Source organism: Stegostoma tigrinum, chromosome 1 (assembly GCF_030684315.1).
Source record: "Stegostoma tigrinum isolate sSteTig4 chromosome 1, sSteTig4.hap1, whole genome shotgun sequence".
Lineage (NCBI taxonomy): Eukaryota > Metazoa > Chordata > Chondrichthyes > Orectolobiformes > Stegostomatidae > Stegostoma > Stegostoma tigrinum.
This window is the reverse complement of record NC_081354.1, coordinates 131,628,444-131,646,296: the sequence shown is the minus strand read 5'-3', so window position 1 is coordinate 131,646,296 and position 17,853 is coordinate 131,628,444. Positions and strand designations below refer to the sequence as shown.

The following is a 17,853-nucleotide window of genomic DNA, read 5'->3' as shown; positions in this document are numbered from 1 at the left end:
CCCGAAACGTCAGCTTTTGTGCTCCTGAGATGCTGCTGGGCCTGCAGTGTTCATCCAGCCTCACATTTTGTTGTCTTGTTTTTTCTTCCTCTTTTTTAAGGGGGTGACTCACATTGGCTACATGGATCTTCCCAGTCGACTAGCTACCCAGTCCAGCACATTGTACTCCAACAATATCACAAAACTTTTAAAAGCTGTTAGTCCTGACCCAGAAAACTTCTACTTGGATTTGAAAGATGTGTATAATTATGGCACAATGGACCATGTAGTTCGAGGAACTGTGGTGATGAAGGTGAGAATTGAATGCAAACCGAAACCTTCCAACCATTACTGTACATTTTACAACAACAAAAGACTGTCAGCCTTGTCCAGTCTTTTCTGTTGTCTCAAACTGAAACAGATGGGTTTTAAATAAATGTCAAGGATATTAAGCATGAGACAAAATTATACCAGGGAATTTATTATTGCCTCTGTGCTTACTTTCACCTGCGTAGACACAATATTATCTTAGAGTCATTATGTTGATGACATTAATGCTCCCCATTAATTCTGTCTTTCTAAACTCTACCCACTGAGAAGAAAAGTGCTGTTTTTTGTCGCAGTTTTTAATGATTAGTCCCCACCATGAAGGAGCTAAAGGATGAAATTCATTTGCAATAGAAATGAAAATCAGGGTAATTTCTATTGGGGGATCCAATTCAGATTAAGCCCCTTCCAAAACTTTATTTTATCCACAGTGTTTCAACAAATCCCCAGTATATCAATTTACTCTTTTCATAGGAATCATACAGCACAGAAACAGACTGTTCAGTCCAACATATCCATGGTGAACATAATCTTAAACTAAACTAGTCCCACCTGCCCGCTCCTGACCCAAATCCTTGCAACCCTTTCCTAATCATGTCCTTACCTAAATGTTTTTTAAATGTCATAAATGAGCCACATCCTCTACTTACTCAGGAAACTCATTCCACCTGCTATGTAAAAAAATTGCCTCTCATGTCTTTTTTAAATCTCCCCCCTCTCACCTTAAAATATGTGTACCCCTAATCTTGAAATCCTCCATCCTAGGGAGAAGACAATCTTTAACTCTATCTATATCTGTCATTATTTATAAACTTCTTTCAGGTCATCTATCAACCTCCTACGCTTCAGTGGAAAAAGTCCCAGCCTATCCAACCTTTCCTTATAACTGAATCCTTCCATACCCGGCAACATCCAGGTAAATCTCTTCTGAATGCTCTGCAGCTTTGATAACATGCATCCTATAACTGGGAAAGTTGAACTGGACGCAACATTCCTGAAGAGGTCTCACCAATATCCTGTACAACCTCAGCATGACTTCCCAACTCCAGTACTCGAAGGACTGAGCAGTGAAGGCCAGCATACCAAATTATTTTTTAAACACCCTCTCTTTATATAGTGCAGACTTCAAAGAATTATGTATTGGGCATGCCTAGATCCCTCTGTTCTACAGCACTACCCAGCAATATCACAAAACTTTTAAAATTCACTTGTCCTGGCTTGAAAAACTTCCACTTGGATTTGCAAGATGAGCATAATTATGGCAAAATGGACCATGTGGTTTGAGGAACTGTGGTGATGAAGGTGAGAACTGAATGCAAACAGAAACCTTCCAACAGTTACTGCATGATTAATTGTATAAGCCCTACCTTGTTTGTGATATCAAAATGCAATTCCTGCTAGGAATGCAATTTCTCCTTCCCTCTCCTCTCGACATGGGTTGGAATCATTTGTTTAGCAGAGTTGAAAGCTGCAAACTGTCTAGCTGTACTTTTCCTTCATGGCCATCTCCATTACTTTATTCTAATGGCCATTGCTTCTGCCTCAGCTTTACAATGAGTACCAGCCTGCATCGAAGTTAATCTTGATCCATACCTAATATTCAGAAATGCACGCTTCCTGTCGGGTAACATTCACAAAGAGGGACTCAAAGAGAATTGTAAAACCTACACTGTCACTCAGACAACAGCCAGGATTCAGCGTCAATGTGTCTTGCATTGCATGGTTCACCAATACATTGGATGAATGAGGTATGCAGCACATAGTTTAGGTTTATAGCCCATAATATGTGTGCTATTTTAATCCTTCCAGTGCTCTTTCATTAATAGGATGGGAAACTGATCTTTCCAGCACCTCCACCACAGAATATTCCGGGAAGTACTCCGGTACAATCTAAGAAGGAGCCAGAGTTAGAGGTTGAGAGAAAGGAAACAGTCTCTCCATTTATTAAAACCATGAACATATCTGCCATTTGCACAGGAGGTAAGTGTAAATCAATACAGTATATGTCACCCTTTGTAACTCTTGCATAGTCTTCAGTCAAACTGAGAATTAATCACCACTTTACACCCAGCAGTGACCATCTCCATTCAACTGTTACTTAAGTGTTTCTTAAATAATATGCGTTGATTTTAATCTATGTGATTTATCTGTATTTCATGTAGAATTAGGAATGGTTTTGATTTATAATGAACACCTATTTTATTTCCTAAATTTACTGTCATATCTCATTGGGTTAACATGCTGGAAATTAATCTCTATTAATCCTGAATTCATTACAATAGTTAACCGTTTTATTAAAGTAAACAAAGACTCCAGTTTACCTGTCTAATGGACTCAGATTAACAAAACGCATGGACCAGGCTTCTGTACTTCTCAAGAACTACAATTCATTACAAATAAATAGATTCTAACCATAGATAAACAGCTTTCAACTGTAATATAATATTTCAACTATAATATTAATATTTAGAACTCTTAGCCTAAGAAGTGTGGAAAATCCCTTCACACACATACAGGCAAGTATAGTTGGGCGAAACAAAAATTGATCTTATGGATAGAAATAAAAAATACCAGGGAAGCAACTCAAAGATGTCTGTCCTCAGGATTTGAACAAGGGGTTCTTTCAGTTTTCCAAATCCTTCAGTTCTTTCATTTCTCCACAGGAGACATAGAGCAATGGTTATATAAATGATAAAGCCTCTGATTTATTCGTTCAAAGCAGCTGTGTGCAACAACTGGTAGGAAAAAAAACGCCTAGTTTTCTTCAGGCTTCAGATACTTACTGGAGAGAGACCCACACACCATCTACCCTTGCAGTATTCTAAAGGCTTCTGCCGGTATCATTCACATTCACAGTTGTTCAGCTACTCAGAAGCTAATCAGAAAATTGTTGTCAAGATGATGGCCTTTGGCATGCACAAACCATTCAGCAGCCTGTTGTTGGCTAAATCTGACTTTGTACATACATCACTGTAGCCAGGTTGTCTTCAAATATCTAGCCGTATTGCTCAAACAGAGCAACAGTACAAACACATAACAAAGTGTGGAGCTGGATGAACACAGCAGGCCAAGCAGCATCTCAGGAGCACAAAAGCTGACGTTTCGGGCCTAGACCCTTCATCAGAGAGGGGGATGGGGAGACGATTCTGAAATAAATAGGGAGAGAGGGGGAGGCGGACCGAAGATGGGTAGAGGAGAAGATAGGTGGCGACAAGAGTATAGGTGGGGAGGTGATAGGTCAGTCTGGGGAGGACGGACAGGTCAAAGAGGCGGGATGAGGTTGGTAGGTGGGAAATGGAGGTGCGGCTTGAGGTGGGAGGAGGGGATAGGTGAGAGGAAGAACAGGTTAGGGAGGCGGGGACGAGCTGGGCTGGCTTTGTGATGCAGTGGGGGAAGGGGAGATTTTGAAGCTAGTGAAGTCCACATTGATACCATTGGGCTGCTGGGTTCCCAAGCAGAATACGAGTTGCTGTTCCTGCAACCTTCGGGTGGCATCATTGTGACAGTGCAGGAGGCCCATGATGGACATGTCGTCGAAGGAATGGGACGGGGAGTTAAAATGGTTTGCGACTGGGAGGTGCAGTTGTTTATTGCGAACCGAGCGAAGGTGTTCTGCAAAGCGGTCCCCAAGCCTCCGCTTGGTTTCCCCAATGTAGAGGAAGCCACACTGGGTACAGTGGACTGCATCACAAAACCAGCCCAGCTTGTCCCCGCCTCCCTAACCTGTTCTTCCGCTCACCCATCCCTTTCTCCCACCTCAAGCCACACCTCCATTTCCTACCTACTAACCTCATCCCACCTCCTTGACCTGTCCGTCCTCCCTGGACTGACCTATCCCCTCCCTACTTCCCCACCTGTACTCTCCTCTGCACCTATCTTCTTTTCTCTCCATCTTCAGTCCGCCTCCCTCTCTCTCGCTATTTATTCCAGTTCCCTCTCCTCAGCCCTCTCTCTGATGAAGGGTCTAGGCCCGAAATGTCAGCTTTTGTGCTCCTGAGATGCTGCTTGGCCTGCTGTGTTCATCCAGCTTCACACTTTGTTATCTTGGATTCTCCAGCATCTGCTGTTCCCATGATCTCTGATCACAACAGTACAAACACAATTCACAATGCAATTCAGCAACTTGCTTTTTAAAAGTATAGCAATTCTTTCCTTATTCCTTGGTTGTAGAACAGTCCTTTACTCAACTCTGACCATAATCAAAAATACGGTAACATAAAAAAAAATGTGGTTATTACATTACGAACAGCTGAGTATATCTCACTACACATATGGTTTCAAGGAAAAGTTTGTGAAACAAATAGGATGTATGTTGCCACGTTTGATTTCTTTTGTCATGTGGGTCAATGACAAAGTTTGAGTTATACACCAACCATTGTTGGAATAAGTGAGAAACTTGTCAAATCAGTATAAAATATACCATTAAAATCTCCTGCCACCATCTTTCTGTAAATTTTAAAGCAACACACAGTCAAAAAGTAGCATTATGTTGTGTTCCCTGTATCAATGTCTTTAGTGGCAAAACACTTTGGGATCATAAGGGAAATAAACAGACAGAGGAGCATGATGTGTGATGAGACCACGTCTGTTGCTCATGCTGCAAACTTCATGCAGTCAGTGAATTTAATAGTGTGTACTACAGCATTAAGTGTGTGGCTGAGTGTCGGCACACCTTAGCATAGGGACTATGTTAACCTAACGGTAACACAACATCAAACTATTTTCAAGCCTTAAATCCAGCCTGCACCTTTTTGAAGGTGGAATTACGTTGGAAGTCCAGTGAATATGGTGCAACAAGGCAGCAAGGAGGTCCAGGGTCCTCTGATGTATCTTTGGTGTCCTTAATATAGGAGATGGAGAGAAGGAGAGAAGTCCACTACCCATAGGAACTAAGAGGCTTTCTAGACATATCCTGAGTAGCCAGTGGATGTGGGTCGCTATTACAATCCATGCCAACAATCTACCCTCCTGTACCCAGATCCAGTACGTTCTGGGAATTATCATTATGACTGGATTAGTGATACACGTAATGACTACAAAAGCAGGTCAGAGGCTGAGAACTCAACAGTGAGTAAGTCATCTCTTGTCAATCCAGAGGCTGTCCACCATCTTTTATTTTCCTTTATTCATTAATGGTTTGAGGGCATCACTGCCAGGCAGCATTTATTGCCCAGAGGGCAGTTAAGAGTCAGTCACATTGCCTTGGCTCTGGAGTCACATGTAGACCAGACGAGGTAAGGATGGCAGTTTCCTTCTCGAAAGGACATTCATGAACCAGATGGGTTTTTCCAACAATCAACAATGGATTCATGGTCATCATTAGATTCCAACTTGCAGTTTTGATTGAATTCAAATTCCACCATCTGCTGTGGCAGGATTCGAACCTGGGTCCCCAAAACATTATATGCTTCTCCGGATTACTGGTCCACCAACAATACCACTTGGCCATTGCCTCCCCTACATGAATGTGATGGAATTGCCTCTATTTGGCTAGATAGTTGTAGCTCCAACAATACTCAAGATGTTTGACACAAAGCACGCAGTCCAGTTGACACCTCATCAATCACCTAAAATTCCTTCCATCATTGGCAAACAGTGTGTACTACCTACAAGATGCATCTCAGAAACTCACCAAGGCTCCTTTGACAACACCTTCTAAATTAATGACCTCTTCCATCTAGAGGGGCAACAGATGACCGGAGCACCCGTACCTGCAGGTGCCCTCCATGTCACACTCTGTGTTGTCTTGGATCTTTGTCATTGCTGTAACTGGATCAAATTCTTGCCAGTTCCCTCCTAACAGCACTCTGTTTGTACTTACGCCGTAAGGACTGTAGTGGTTCAAAAAGATGCCACAGCACTGACTTCTCAAAGCCAAAGAACAAAGCTAAAGTGACAGCCACATCAGGTAACCAGGTAGAAACTGATGTCCATTTCAAGCCCACTGACTCCCACAGCTACCTAGAATACACCTCCTCCCACCCACCTTCCTGCAAAAATTCCATCCCCTATTCCCAATTCCTCTGCCTCCACCGCATCTGCTCCCAGGATGAGGCATTCCACTCCCGCAAATCCCAGATGTCCACGTTCTTCCAGGACCGCAACTTACTCCCCACAGTGGTCGAGAATGCCCTTGACCGCTTCTCCCGTATTTCCTGCAACACATCCCTCACACCCCGCCCCCGCCATAACCGCCCCCGGAGGATCTCCCTTGTTCTCACATACCACCCCACCAACCTCCGGATACAACGCATCATCCTCCGACACTCCCGCCACCTACAATCTGACCCCACCACCCAAGCCATTTTTCCATCCCCACCCTTGTCTGCCTTCCGGAGAGACCACTCTCTCCACGATTCCCTTGTCCGCTCCACACTCCCCTCCAACCCCACCACAGCCGGCACCTTCCCCTGCAACCGCAGGAAGTGCTACACTTGCCCCCAACCCTCCTCCTTCACCCCTATCCCAGGCCCCAAGATGACCTTCCATATCAAGCAGATGTTCACCTGCACATCTGCCAATGTGGTATATTGTATCCATTGTAGCCTCTACATTGGGGAAACCAAGCGGAGGCTTGGGGACCACTTTGCAGAACACCTCCGCTCTGTTCGCAACAAACAGCTGCACCTCCCAGTTGCGAACCATTTTAACTCCCCGTCCCATTCCTCAGACGACATGTCCATCATGGACCTCCTGCAGTGCCACAATGATGCCACCCAAAGGTTGCAAGAACAGCAACTCATATTCTGCTTGGGAACCCTGCAGCCAATGGTATCAATGTGGACTTCACAAGCTTCAAAATCTCCCCTTCCACCACTGCATCCCAAAACCAGCCCAGTTCTTCTCCTCCCCCCACTGCATCACAAAACCAGCCCAGCTCGACCCCTCCCCCCACTGCATCCCAAAACCAGCCCAGCCTGTCTCTGCTTCCCTAACCTGTTCTTCCTTTCACCCATCCCTTCCTCCCACCTCAAGCCGCACCTCCATTTCCTACCTACCATCTCATCCCACCTCCTTGACCTGTCCGTCTTCCCTGGACTGACCTATCCCCTCCCTACCTCCTCACCTGTACTCGTCTCTCTACCTATCTTCTTTACTCTCCATCTTCGGTCCGCCTCCCCCTCTCTCCCTGTTTATTCCAGTTCCCTCTCCCCATCCCCCTCTCTGATGGGTCTAGGCCCGAAATGTCAGCTTTTGTGCTCCTGAGGTGCTGCTTGGCCTGCTGTGTTCATCCAGCTCCACACTTTGTTATCTTGGATTCTCCAGCATCTGCAGTTCCCATGATCACTGACAGCCATATCATTTGAGTGAATTAAAAAAAAATTCGGTGACCTCACATGAGCAGTCAAGATCAGTGAGATGTAGGTGCTACCTCTTTACTCTGAAACCATTGACTTTTGACTGTTCTATCCATTCGCTAATTTAGCAACACCTAGGATCAACCATGACCCTCATTCATTGTGTCATTACTGGAAACCTGATTTGATAGATGATATTGTGATTTGCTTTCATTTAAAAAAAGTAGTATTTTGCTGAAGATTAAGCTCACAATTTTACAGATTTTGTTTTAACAATAAAACGGAAGTTATTAGCAAAAGGAATGAAGATAAAATAGAATGATTTCAATTCATAGACTTCTACACACGATAAAAAATATAATCCCGCTAATCCCCAAAACAGTCCCTTTTTAAATTGAAAAAAATATAGCACTCAAACACACCCATATTACTTTACCCTGAATAGTACTCAGACAATGCTTACTCTAGAGTTCTCTTATCTAATACCTTGGTATGTTTACGTCATTTGTGATTTCAATTTATGGACTGGAACTGCAGATAGCTTCTTTCTGGAGCTATTATACATCTGAACTTAATTTTATTCAGCTTTAAGTAATCTCTTCAGGGTTTTATCCCAACACTTCATACTTTAAGTCCTCTCTCTAAGCTAATCTAGTTCACTATATCCTTTTCCTTCTCAGGACAACTGGTTTACACAGCTATTCTCATCCATCATTTCTCTTTTTTGGTTGCAAAATAATCTAGGATAAAAAAAAGTTATTAGTGGTGCACAAAAACCTGTTCACTCCAAAGCCAGGTCACAAAAATTGCTTTAAAAGAAGTAGAATGGCTGCAGAAATATAAAATAGTTATTAACTTCAGGCACTCAAAAACCCACAAGGTACCAACTCAAAAATCAACAGCACATGTGTATGATAAATTATAATAAAAAATGACTAAATCATTGTATTCATCACAATAGCATCCTGTATATCTTACTCTCATGCAGTGAGTACTGCCCTTAGTCTGGCACTCACATGTCACAGTTAGCTATGAGGAAAGGTTAAAAAGACTAGAATTGTTTTCACTGGAAAGACGGTGGCTGAGAGGAGACCTGATAGATTATGAGAGACATCAATAGGGTGGATAGGCAGAGGTTTTTTCCCATGGTTGAAGTTTCAGTTACAAAGGGGCACAGGTTCAAGATGAGAGGGCAGAATTTTAAGGGAGATGTGCGAGGAATGTTTTTCACGCACAGAGTGGTAGGAGCCAGGAATGCACTGCCAGAGGAGGTGGTGGAAGCAGGCACATTGGCGACATTTAAGAGGCATCTGAATGGGCACATGAAAAGGCAAGGACTAGAGGATACGGACTGAATACGGGCAGAACGTTTGTTTTTTAGTTTGGTGAGAGCATGATGATCCACACAGGATTGGTGGGCCGAAGGGCCTGACCCTGTGCTGTACTTTTGTTCTTTTGTACACGTGCTGCCAGCTATTCAACCATGAATGTACAAATTAATAGATACATGAACAGGAGGGCAGACTGAGGCTTAGAAACTATATATGGGCAATAAATAGCAAGTCTAAATAAGGAACAGGAATTGATGCAGGCTTGGTGGGCTGAAGGGCCTGCTGTGTAATGTTCTTTGTTTTTTACGATAGGCACATCACTTAAACAATTTGCACAACACTCTCTGACATGGTTTCCTTCTTTTACAAGACAATGTGGTATGTAACCTCAGGCAGCAGAACCTAAATAGCAGGGTAAAGTGGATCTGCATGCTCTTGGTTTTCATAGAGGCATTGATGCTGGTGATGGCTACAGCGACCATTGCTAGGGCTGTGCCCAGTGATGGAGATTGTATCTGACTGCATGTTCCTACTGATTCCATCTTCTCCCATCTTATGTTCCCCTCATGGAACAATCAGTCCTGATTCATAAGCTGTACTTTCTTCATCCCGACCTCACCCCAGAGCCTTTTTCCTTCCAGATTGCCAAAATTTACAACTCCACCAGATCTGATCATGAAGCGGCCCTGTGGAACTGGAGAAATGCACATGTTACAACTTTGTTGAAAGAAATGTTACGGAAATCAGTTTTTATAGCCTCGATGGTACAAAAGCCTTCAGAAGTGACAAAGGAACTGCCACCTGGACAAGTGCCCGATAATAAGGGAAAACCAACATGGATGTTTTATAGTTAAAGTGGTTAACTAGAGTCAGTTTCTTAATGAAGTAACAGATAGTTAATGAGGATTTTACTAGTTGTGTATGTAGTGACTTCCAAAACACATTTTAAAAAAATCCATAAAACAGGCTTACCTGTAAAGTTGAAGGCCACAGAGTGAACGGGAAAATGATAACATGGAACATATTAACTGAATGACTAGAACCAGAGTTGTCGTGAGTGGTTGGTTTTTCGACTGGCAGAAGGCTTACACTGCAGTTCTCTAAAGGACAGTATTAAACTGCTGCTTTTCTTGAACTGTTCTCATAATCTGGGTATACAGATCAAAATTTCAAAGTTTGCAGAAACTAATTGATGCTAATATCCCAGAAGGAGGCCATTTGGCCCATTGTATTCATGCTGATCAACAAGAACGTGACTACACTAATCTCATTTTCCAACCCTTGATTCTTAGTCCTAGAAATTATTGCAATGCAAATGCAACATCTAAATTCTCTTTCAGACAGTAAGTTTGTAAGACAATAAGTCTTACAGCTCTCCACCTATATTCTCCTCTATTCACCTTCTATCTGCTTCCCCTCTCTCCCTATTTTTTTCAGAACCCCCTTCCCCTCCCCCATTTCTGAAGAAGGGTCTGGCCCCGAAACGTCAGCCTTCTTGCTCTTCTGATGCTGCTGGGCCTGCTGTGTTCATCCAGCTCTACACCGTGTTATCTCAGATTCTTCAGCAGCTGCAGTTCCTACTATCTCATTGGCTGTAGAGGATGCAGGGAGAGAGTACAAAAAAAAGTTGGAGAACAGACATAACGTGGTCAGTTTCTGAATTTAATTTTGAGACCTCAAGGTTGTAAAGTGTCTAGTAGAAACTGAGATAACACAGTGTGGAGTTGGAGGGACACAGCAGGCCAGGCAGCAACTGAGGAGCAGGAAAGTTGACGTTTTGGGTCGGGACCTTTTTCTTCAGAAATCCTGACCTGAAATGTCAGCTTTCCTGCTCCTCTGATGCTGCCTGGCCTGCTGTGTTCCTCCAGCTCCATGCTGTGTTATCTCTGACTCTAGCATCCGCAGTTCTTACTATCTCTCAGCAGAAAATGAGCTTCTGTTGTGATTCAATGCAGCTTTGCAGCAGGCCCGGAAATGTTAGCTTGAGAGCAAGGTTTACGAAAATGGCAATCAACTAAGATGTCAGTTTCTCTGAGCTGTTAGCTCCTCTGACCTGCCTCCAATTCATTTCTATCCTTCCATAAATAAGGAATCCGAAACTACACATGGCATTTGAGATGTGGACTCACCAAAGGCCTAAAAAAGTTTTTAAGAATTTTGTTTTACGGTTCAAACATCAGCAGTATTTTTCCTCTATCTTCTCTTTTGAGTTCAATTCCTTTTCCTTTTATGATAAAGGATAGCATCCCATTAACCATCTTGATTACACACTACACACGATCTTTTTGCTACTCATCCATCAGAACACTTAAAGCACCTAAAACACTTAAACCAGAACACCTCAGCACCTTGGTTTCTGCAGTCATTCTCTGTTTAAGGAATACACTGCTATTTTTTATTCTTCCTGCCCAAGTAAACAACTTCACATTTTCCCACATTCTTCTCCACCTGCCAGATTTTTGCCCACTCACTCAACCTATACGTATTTTTCTGCAGCTTCCTTATATTTCTTAATAGCATACTTTCCTACTTTTCTTGACTTTGTCTATATATTTAGGTGCTATGCCTTTGCTCCCCTTATCTAAGTCATTGGAATAAGTTATAAAAAGCTGAGGCCACAGCACAGCTCTCTATGGGACTCTATTCAGCACACCCTGCCAATCTGGCAAAGATATACTTATACATAAGTCTGTTTTCTGCCAGCCAGCGAATCTTCAATTCCTGTTCACTGTTTTACTTTTTTTCTTCACAGATGCTGCCAGACCTGTTGAGCTTTTCCAGCTAATTTGTTTTTGTTCCTGATTTGCAGCATCTGCAGTTCTTTTGGTTCTTTTTCAATTCCTGTTAATGTGTTACCTCCACATCTTAAGCATTTATTTTCCACAATACCTTTGATGTGGCACCTTATAAAATGTCTTCTGTAAATTCAAGTAAGGTTTCTCTGCAGGATTCCTTTGTCCATTGTACATGTTACTCTTTCAAAGAGTTCCAGTAAATTGGTTAAACATGATTTTTTGTGATACATACGTTAACAGATTTACTAAGTTCAAAAATGCCTTGGAATTAGTGAAAAGAGCTTTAAAGAATGGGCCGGATTTATGACTGATTCATTTTGAACAAAAATCCCATGATTTAGTACTACTCAGCTTTTGTTCCACCCCAACTCTTCTCCCATCTTCATGACTCATTTGTTACTAATTTAATACGTTTGATGTTTACATTCACTCATAGGTCTGACTAGTTTGATGGCTCTTGGAATCTCTGCCCCGACTGTTGCATTCCCACAGATGGTGACTATTTTTGGACTGGCTGGAATTGTTGGATACCATACTGTTTGGCAAGTCACACCAGCTCTTCACTCCCCGCTTATGTCAGTTACTAATGCCATCTCAGGTAAGCTCTCCTGCAATTTTTGAATCAATTCAATTATGTCATTTCCTAAATACTGAGGAGAGTTTCTATGAGTTGTTTGGTCAAGTTTGGTGGCTACAGGTCAAATCAATGTGTCTTTAAAATGAGGGAGGGGGCGTATTTTGTCCATATGTTGATATTAAAGCAAACCCCTGTGAGCATTTTTGACCCATATGACATAGTTTAACTAGCTGGCTTGAGATGAAAGCCTATTTTAGCGGAATCAGTACAGTTCTGGTAGTGAGTGATCCCTTACGTTCCTGACCTGGGCAGTCCCATTGTGAATATTAGACACCTAATTGATTGATTATTGTTGTCATGTGTACTGAGATACAGTGAAAAGTGTTGTTTTGTGTGTTGTACAGACAGATCAAAACATACCAAGTGCATCACTGTAGCAGAACAGAGTACAGAATACAGTGTTACAGCCACAGGGACGGTGCAGAGAGGGAGAGATCTGAATTAACATTTGAGAGGCCCATTCAAAAGCCTAATAACAATGGGGAAGAAGCTGTTCTTGAAGCTATTTTTAAGTGTATTCAAACTTTTATATCTTCTGCCTGATGGAAGAGGGTAGAAGAGAATATAACTGGAATGGGAATGGTCTTTGAATATGTTGGCTGCCTTCTCAAGGCAGCGGAAAGTGTAAATAGAGTCAGTGGATGGAAGGCTGGTGTGAGTGATGGACTGGGCTGTGTTCACAACTCTCTGTAGTTTCTTGTGGTTTTGGGGAGATCAGTTGGCACAAACAGCTATAATGCATCCGGATAGGGTTCTTTCTGTGGAGTCTGTATAAGAACTGGTAAGAGTCCTCATGAACATGCTGAATATCTTTTGCCTCCCGAGGAAGTAGAGGTTGTTGTGCTTTCATGACTGTTGCTTTGATGGGTGATCACCTGTCCTAGGAACCTGGCTCAACCATCTTTAGCTCAGCACCATTGATGTAGAAGGGGGCGTGCCCACCACTCCACTTCCTGTAGTCAATGACCAGTTCCTTCATTTTTCTGACATTGAGGGAGAGATTGTTGTCTTTACACGATGTCACGAAGCTCTCAAACTCTGGGAACAGCAGCTCATATTCCGCTTGGGAACCCTGCAGCCCAATGGCATCAATGTGGATTTCACAAGCTTCAAAATCTGCCCTCCCCCACGGTATCCTAAAACCAGCCCAGCTCGTCCCCACCTCCCTTCCTCTCACCTATCCCCTCCTCCCACCTCAAGCCACACCCCCATCTCCTACCTACTAACCTCATCCCACCCGTTTGACCTGTCCGTCCTCCCTGGACTGACCTATTTCCTCCCTACCTCCCAACCTACACTCGCCTTTACTGGCTCCATCGCCACCTCTTTGACCTGTGTCTCCTCTCCACCTATCTTCTCCTCTATCCATCTTCTATCCGCCTCCCCCTCTCTCCCTATTTATTTCAGAACCCCCTTCTCCTCTCCCATTTCATAAGAAGGGTCTAAACCCGAAATGTCGGCTTTCCTGCTCCTAAGATGTTGCTTGGCCTGCAGTGTTCATCCAGCTCCACACCTTGTTATCTCAGATTTTCCAGCATCTGCAGTTCCTATTATCTCTGAAACTCTTTCTTGTGTTCTGTCTTGTCAATGTTTGTGATCTAACCTACTACAGAGCTGTCGTCAGCAAATTTGTGTATGGAATTGGGGTGGAATTTGGCCACACAGTTGTGCATCTCCTAGCTTTATGCAATTTTGTAGAGTTGGGCCAGCTTCTGAATGAATGAATCATCATTCATGGCCCCACTTTGAGCTTGTGAATCATGGTGTGAATTCAGGAAGCTTTTGAAAGGTATGTTCATAGGATCTTCCGTATGCCCTTTCCATGCCAACGCCGATCTTACTGCGCCACCACAACCAAAACGCTCCCCAGCCCCCCATACACTCTGTGTCAAATCATCATCCCTCTGTGCTCATTCACCAAGTATATGCTTGGTGCAGAACCAATTAGCTATGTAATAGTAATAGCATGGAGAGGATCACCCACAAAACAAAGAATAATCATTCATAAGTTTTCTTTTGAAAGAAACTGCTGTTCCTATAAATGTTTGGAAGTGGTTGTCAGATGGACCATTAGACTGATGATAACAGAGGTTTCAAATATTTGTCACATGTTAACCTCGTGCAAATAAAGACCACAGAAGAAAAACAATTTATTGAAACCATTTAATGATGTCAGTCAAGTAAAGGCAGTAGTTTTTTTTCCCAGCTGTCAGAACAAACCTCATTGAGAAAGTCCTTTTGTGAGTCTGGGCTGTCGGTCAGGCTTGCACAGGATCATTATAGAAGCCTCTTCCTGAAACTTTATGGTTTTTAATGAGGGATCACGGAGTTGGAATGGGATCCATGAGTTGACATTGGGACTGTGATGGGCCATGATATTGGATGGAAGTCCTGATCTCATACAATTCTGGCATGGGCAGATGTTTGGGATGATGGCTACAGTACATAACAGCCAAAGTTCAATTGCGGTACATGGCGAGATCCTTCCATTCTTTGGACTAGATCTAAATATTAGTGAGATCAGCAAAGAAACCTGCACAATGTTAGGATCTGAAAACCTGCCAGACCTTGCACCATCAAGCAACTACTCAATGTCTGGTAGGCTTTGTACCTGCGTGAAGTCCTGATTGAAGGAGTCGTGCACCCCCCACCCCCACGCAGAGATGGGACTAATCTGAGGCTGGTACCTCTAGTACTCAATAGCACCATGGAGGAATTCTCCTTGGTTGTTGCTGGTGTAACAAGTCTCTAACTCCCACAATGGAGGAGCAACCATGGAATAGGGGAGCTACGTCGGGGGTTGGTGGTCTCGTGGGGTGGTGATCACGAAAGGAGGGAGGCCAGGATCTCCAGAAGCAAGGTGTCATGAGTTGTCCCTGCATGCGGCTCCCAAATTTGTTATGGTTCCAGACAGGATATCCCAAGGCATTAAGCTTCTCAGTGGGGAGGGGTGAGCTGGCTCCCCGTGGTTATTCACATATACCCCTTGGTTTGCCACAACAAGGTTTATTTTGAAAGGATCCCTTCACTTGTGGATATCCTTCTTTGTTCCAAATGAGCTTTCATTTTAAAAGAAGTCAACTTGACTGTGTTTTCTTGAATTAGCAAAAACAATGAGTTTACTAATTTACTAAACTTGAGAGGACATCGCAGTGCAATACATTAACAGACAGGTTAGAAATTGGAGGTAAGTCCAAAGAGGTAAAAGACAAAAACAAAACACGGACCAGTCTCTAAATTGTTGATGAAGAGCAGACAGGTGAATGTTGCAGTGGTAGCAGTGGATGTTACCAGCATCAATGATATTGGTTATTGACCAGTTAAGTGCATGGCTCTTTGTGAGTCGATAAAAACTGTTCTGTGTTAATTTCTTCTGGCAGTGGGCTGGCTGGCAGCTCACACACACAAAAAAAAATCCACTTCTTCCTTTTACCTGAAGTGCAGTTGTTTTAAATAGAGTTGTGACCCTCATGGTACATGAGTACACACTTGGATGTTAGGCCACTGATGCACACACTGGGTTTGGGCAATATATGCTGGCCAGTCAGTGATGCATATGTCCCACAGGGAATAAACGTAAACATTTTCAAACTGAAGGTGTAGTTGTATCAATAAAAGAATAGATGTCGGAATAGGAACAACGTTGCATAGGCAGGAAATTTACAAAAAGATATATTCTAGGGAAACTGATGGATCAACATTTAAATGTCAGTAGATTGCCCTTCCTTTGATCCTTAAATTTGATAAAGGAGATGCTTTCTCTCTTATACTTTGGGTGGGATAAACAGAGAGTCTGAAGTGATGTTGTAAATTGGATGATTGCAGACAAGAGTAACCTATAATTAAAGTACGGGACTAAGCATGACATGCCTTTTTAGGAAGAAGACTGACTTGCCTCTAACATTATGCAGCCTCCACCAAGCTCAACCTTGGTTTTATAGGAACTTTGACCTAGCAGTGATATCAAAACACCCACCCAGTGATGGACAGGGAGCTTGTAACGATGATGCCATCGATGGGAAGCAGTGACTTGCACAAATAACTTGTTGTGTTTCTGACGTTTTGAGTCACTTGCATGAGCAAAGCCCTTTGAGGAAGGATAATCAAAGATCACAGGAACCTGCTGCAAGCTTGAACCTAGCATTAAGTTAGAAATGCAGAGATGGGTAACTGGTGTTTTGACATTAATATTGGGACCAGGGATTTAAATCAGGCCCTGAATGCTATTCGTTGGGTTTCATAGGATAAAGCTTTCCAAATGTTGATAAATAAAGGGAAGGAATTGTTACCTTAATTTTAAAAGCGATGTGCCAGCAAAGCAAGGATGCTGTGACAAAAAAACTTTTTCACACGGCAAGTGGTTAGGGTATAGCATACACTGCCTGGAAATGTGGTGGAGGCAGGTTCAACTGAGGCATTCATGAAGACATTGAATGGTTATTTGGAGAGAAGTGGAGAAAAGGCAGGAGATGAGCACTAGGTAAGAGAACAGGTGCGGACGCAATGTGCTGAAATACCCCCTGCTGTGCCATAACAATTCTGTGATTTTGTGACGTTTGGTTTGAGCAAAATAATGATAACATTAAACTTGCATCTGTTAATCCTCAATATTTATTACAGGTTTGACTGCAGTTGGCGGGTTATCATTGATGGGAGGCGATTACACACCAGGGAACATGCCAGAATTTCTTGCTTTAGTGGCAGCTTTTATTTCCTCAGTTAATATTGCTGGTAAGATTCGTCTCAGGAGTACTACGTCTGTAATTCAAACAAAGTAAAATTCCCAGGCAATGATTCCCAAAGTAATGTTGGATAAACATTTTCTAACTGTCATAAGACATGGAAAGACAAGTGTTGTCCTGTCCACAGGTAGTTGAAAAAAGGAAGCTATCCTGCTCATTTCTCCTTAAACAAAGATGCCACAACCACATCCCAGATGCATTATGTTACCTGGCTGATGGCCAGTTTAGCATCTGCCACCTCATTATACAGTTTGATCCGAAGTTAGTATCAAATGCAGTATCATTTCCACTGTTAATACTGCCTACATCCATCCGTCACTTTTCGAAACACCTATCCTGCCTTTGTGACCCTTAAGCTGGATTTGTCCAACTATTTCCTTGTAATTTTTCCAGGCTTCACTTTACATTAACTTTAACTAATCCACAGCTATTCTACCATCCAAGAGCTTTGCCAGTTATAAGCTTATGAAAACTCCTCATGTCTCATTGTATGTTTCTCCTTTCATTGACTCCAACTTACCCTCCGCACTGCAGTCATGCCTGGCTTTTCTTGCCAGGCTGTGCTTTCCACATTTTATCATCTCTGCTTTGCATTCTCAACTTTCAGGGTCAGAGATTTTAGCCACCTCAGCCATACAGTATGTTTAACAACAATTCAGAATTGGAAAAAAATGTCCTGGAGATCAGCTGGCACGGAAATTAAACTTTAGCAATGGAGAAGAGGTGGAACAGAGATTTAGTGAC

The 17,853-nt window shown here is 42.8% G+C and overlaps 1 protein-coding gene across 1 annotated transcript in view; it reads left to right on the top strand.

Annotated features, from left to right (window-relative positions):
• LOC125452996 (NAD(P) transhydrogenase, mitochondrial-like) overlaps window positions 1–17,853 on the top strand; it is a 189,666-nt gene that overhangs the window by 53,491 nt on the left and 118,322 nt on the right. Inside the window, exons 8-11 of the mRNA XM_048532046.1 lie at window positions 101–292; window positions 2,133–2,286; window positions 12,167–12,328; window positions 16,988–17,098. Of these exons, the coding sequence (XP_048388003.1) occupies window positions 101–292; window positions 2,133–2,286; window positions 12,167–12,328; window positions 16,988–17,098 (619 nt within the window). The remainder of the gene's footprint in view (window positions 1–100; window positions 293–2,132; window positions 2,287–12,166; window positions 12,329–16,987; window positions 17,099–17,853) is intronic.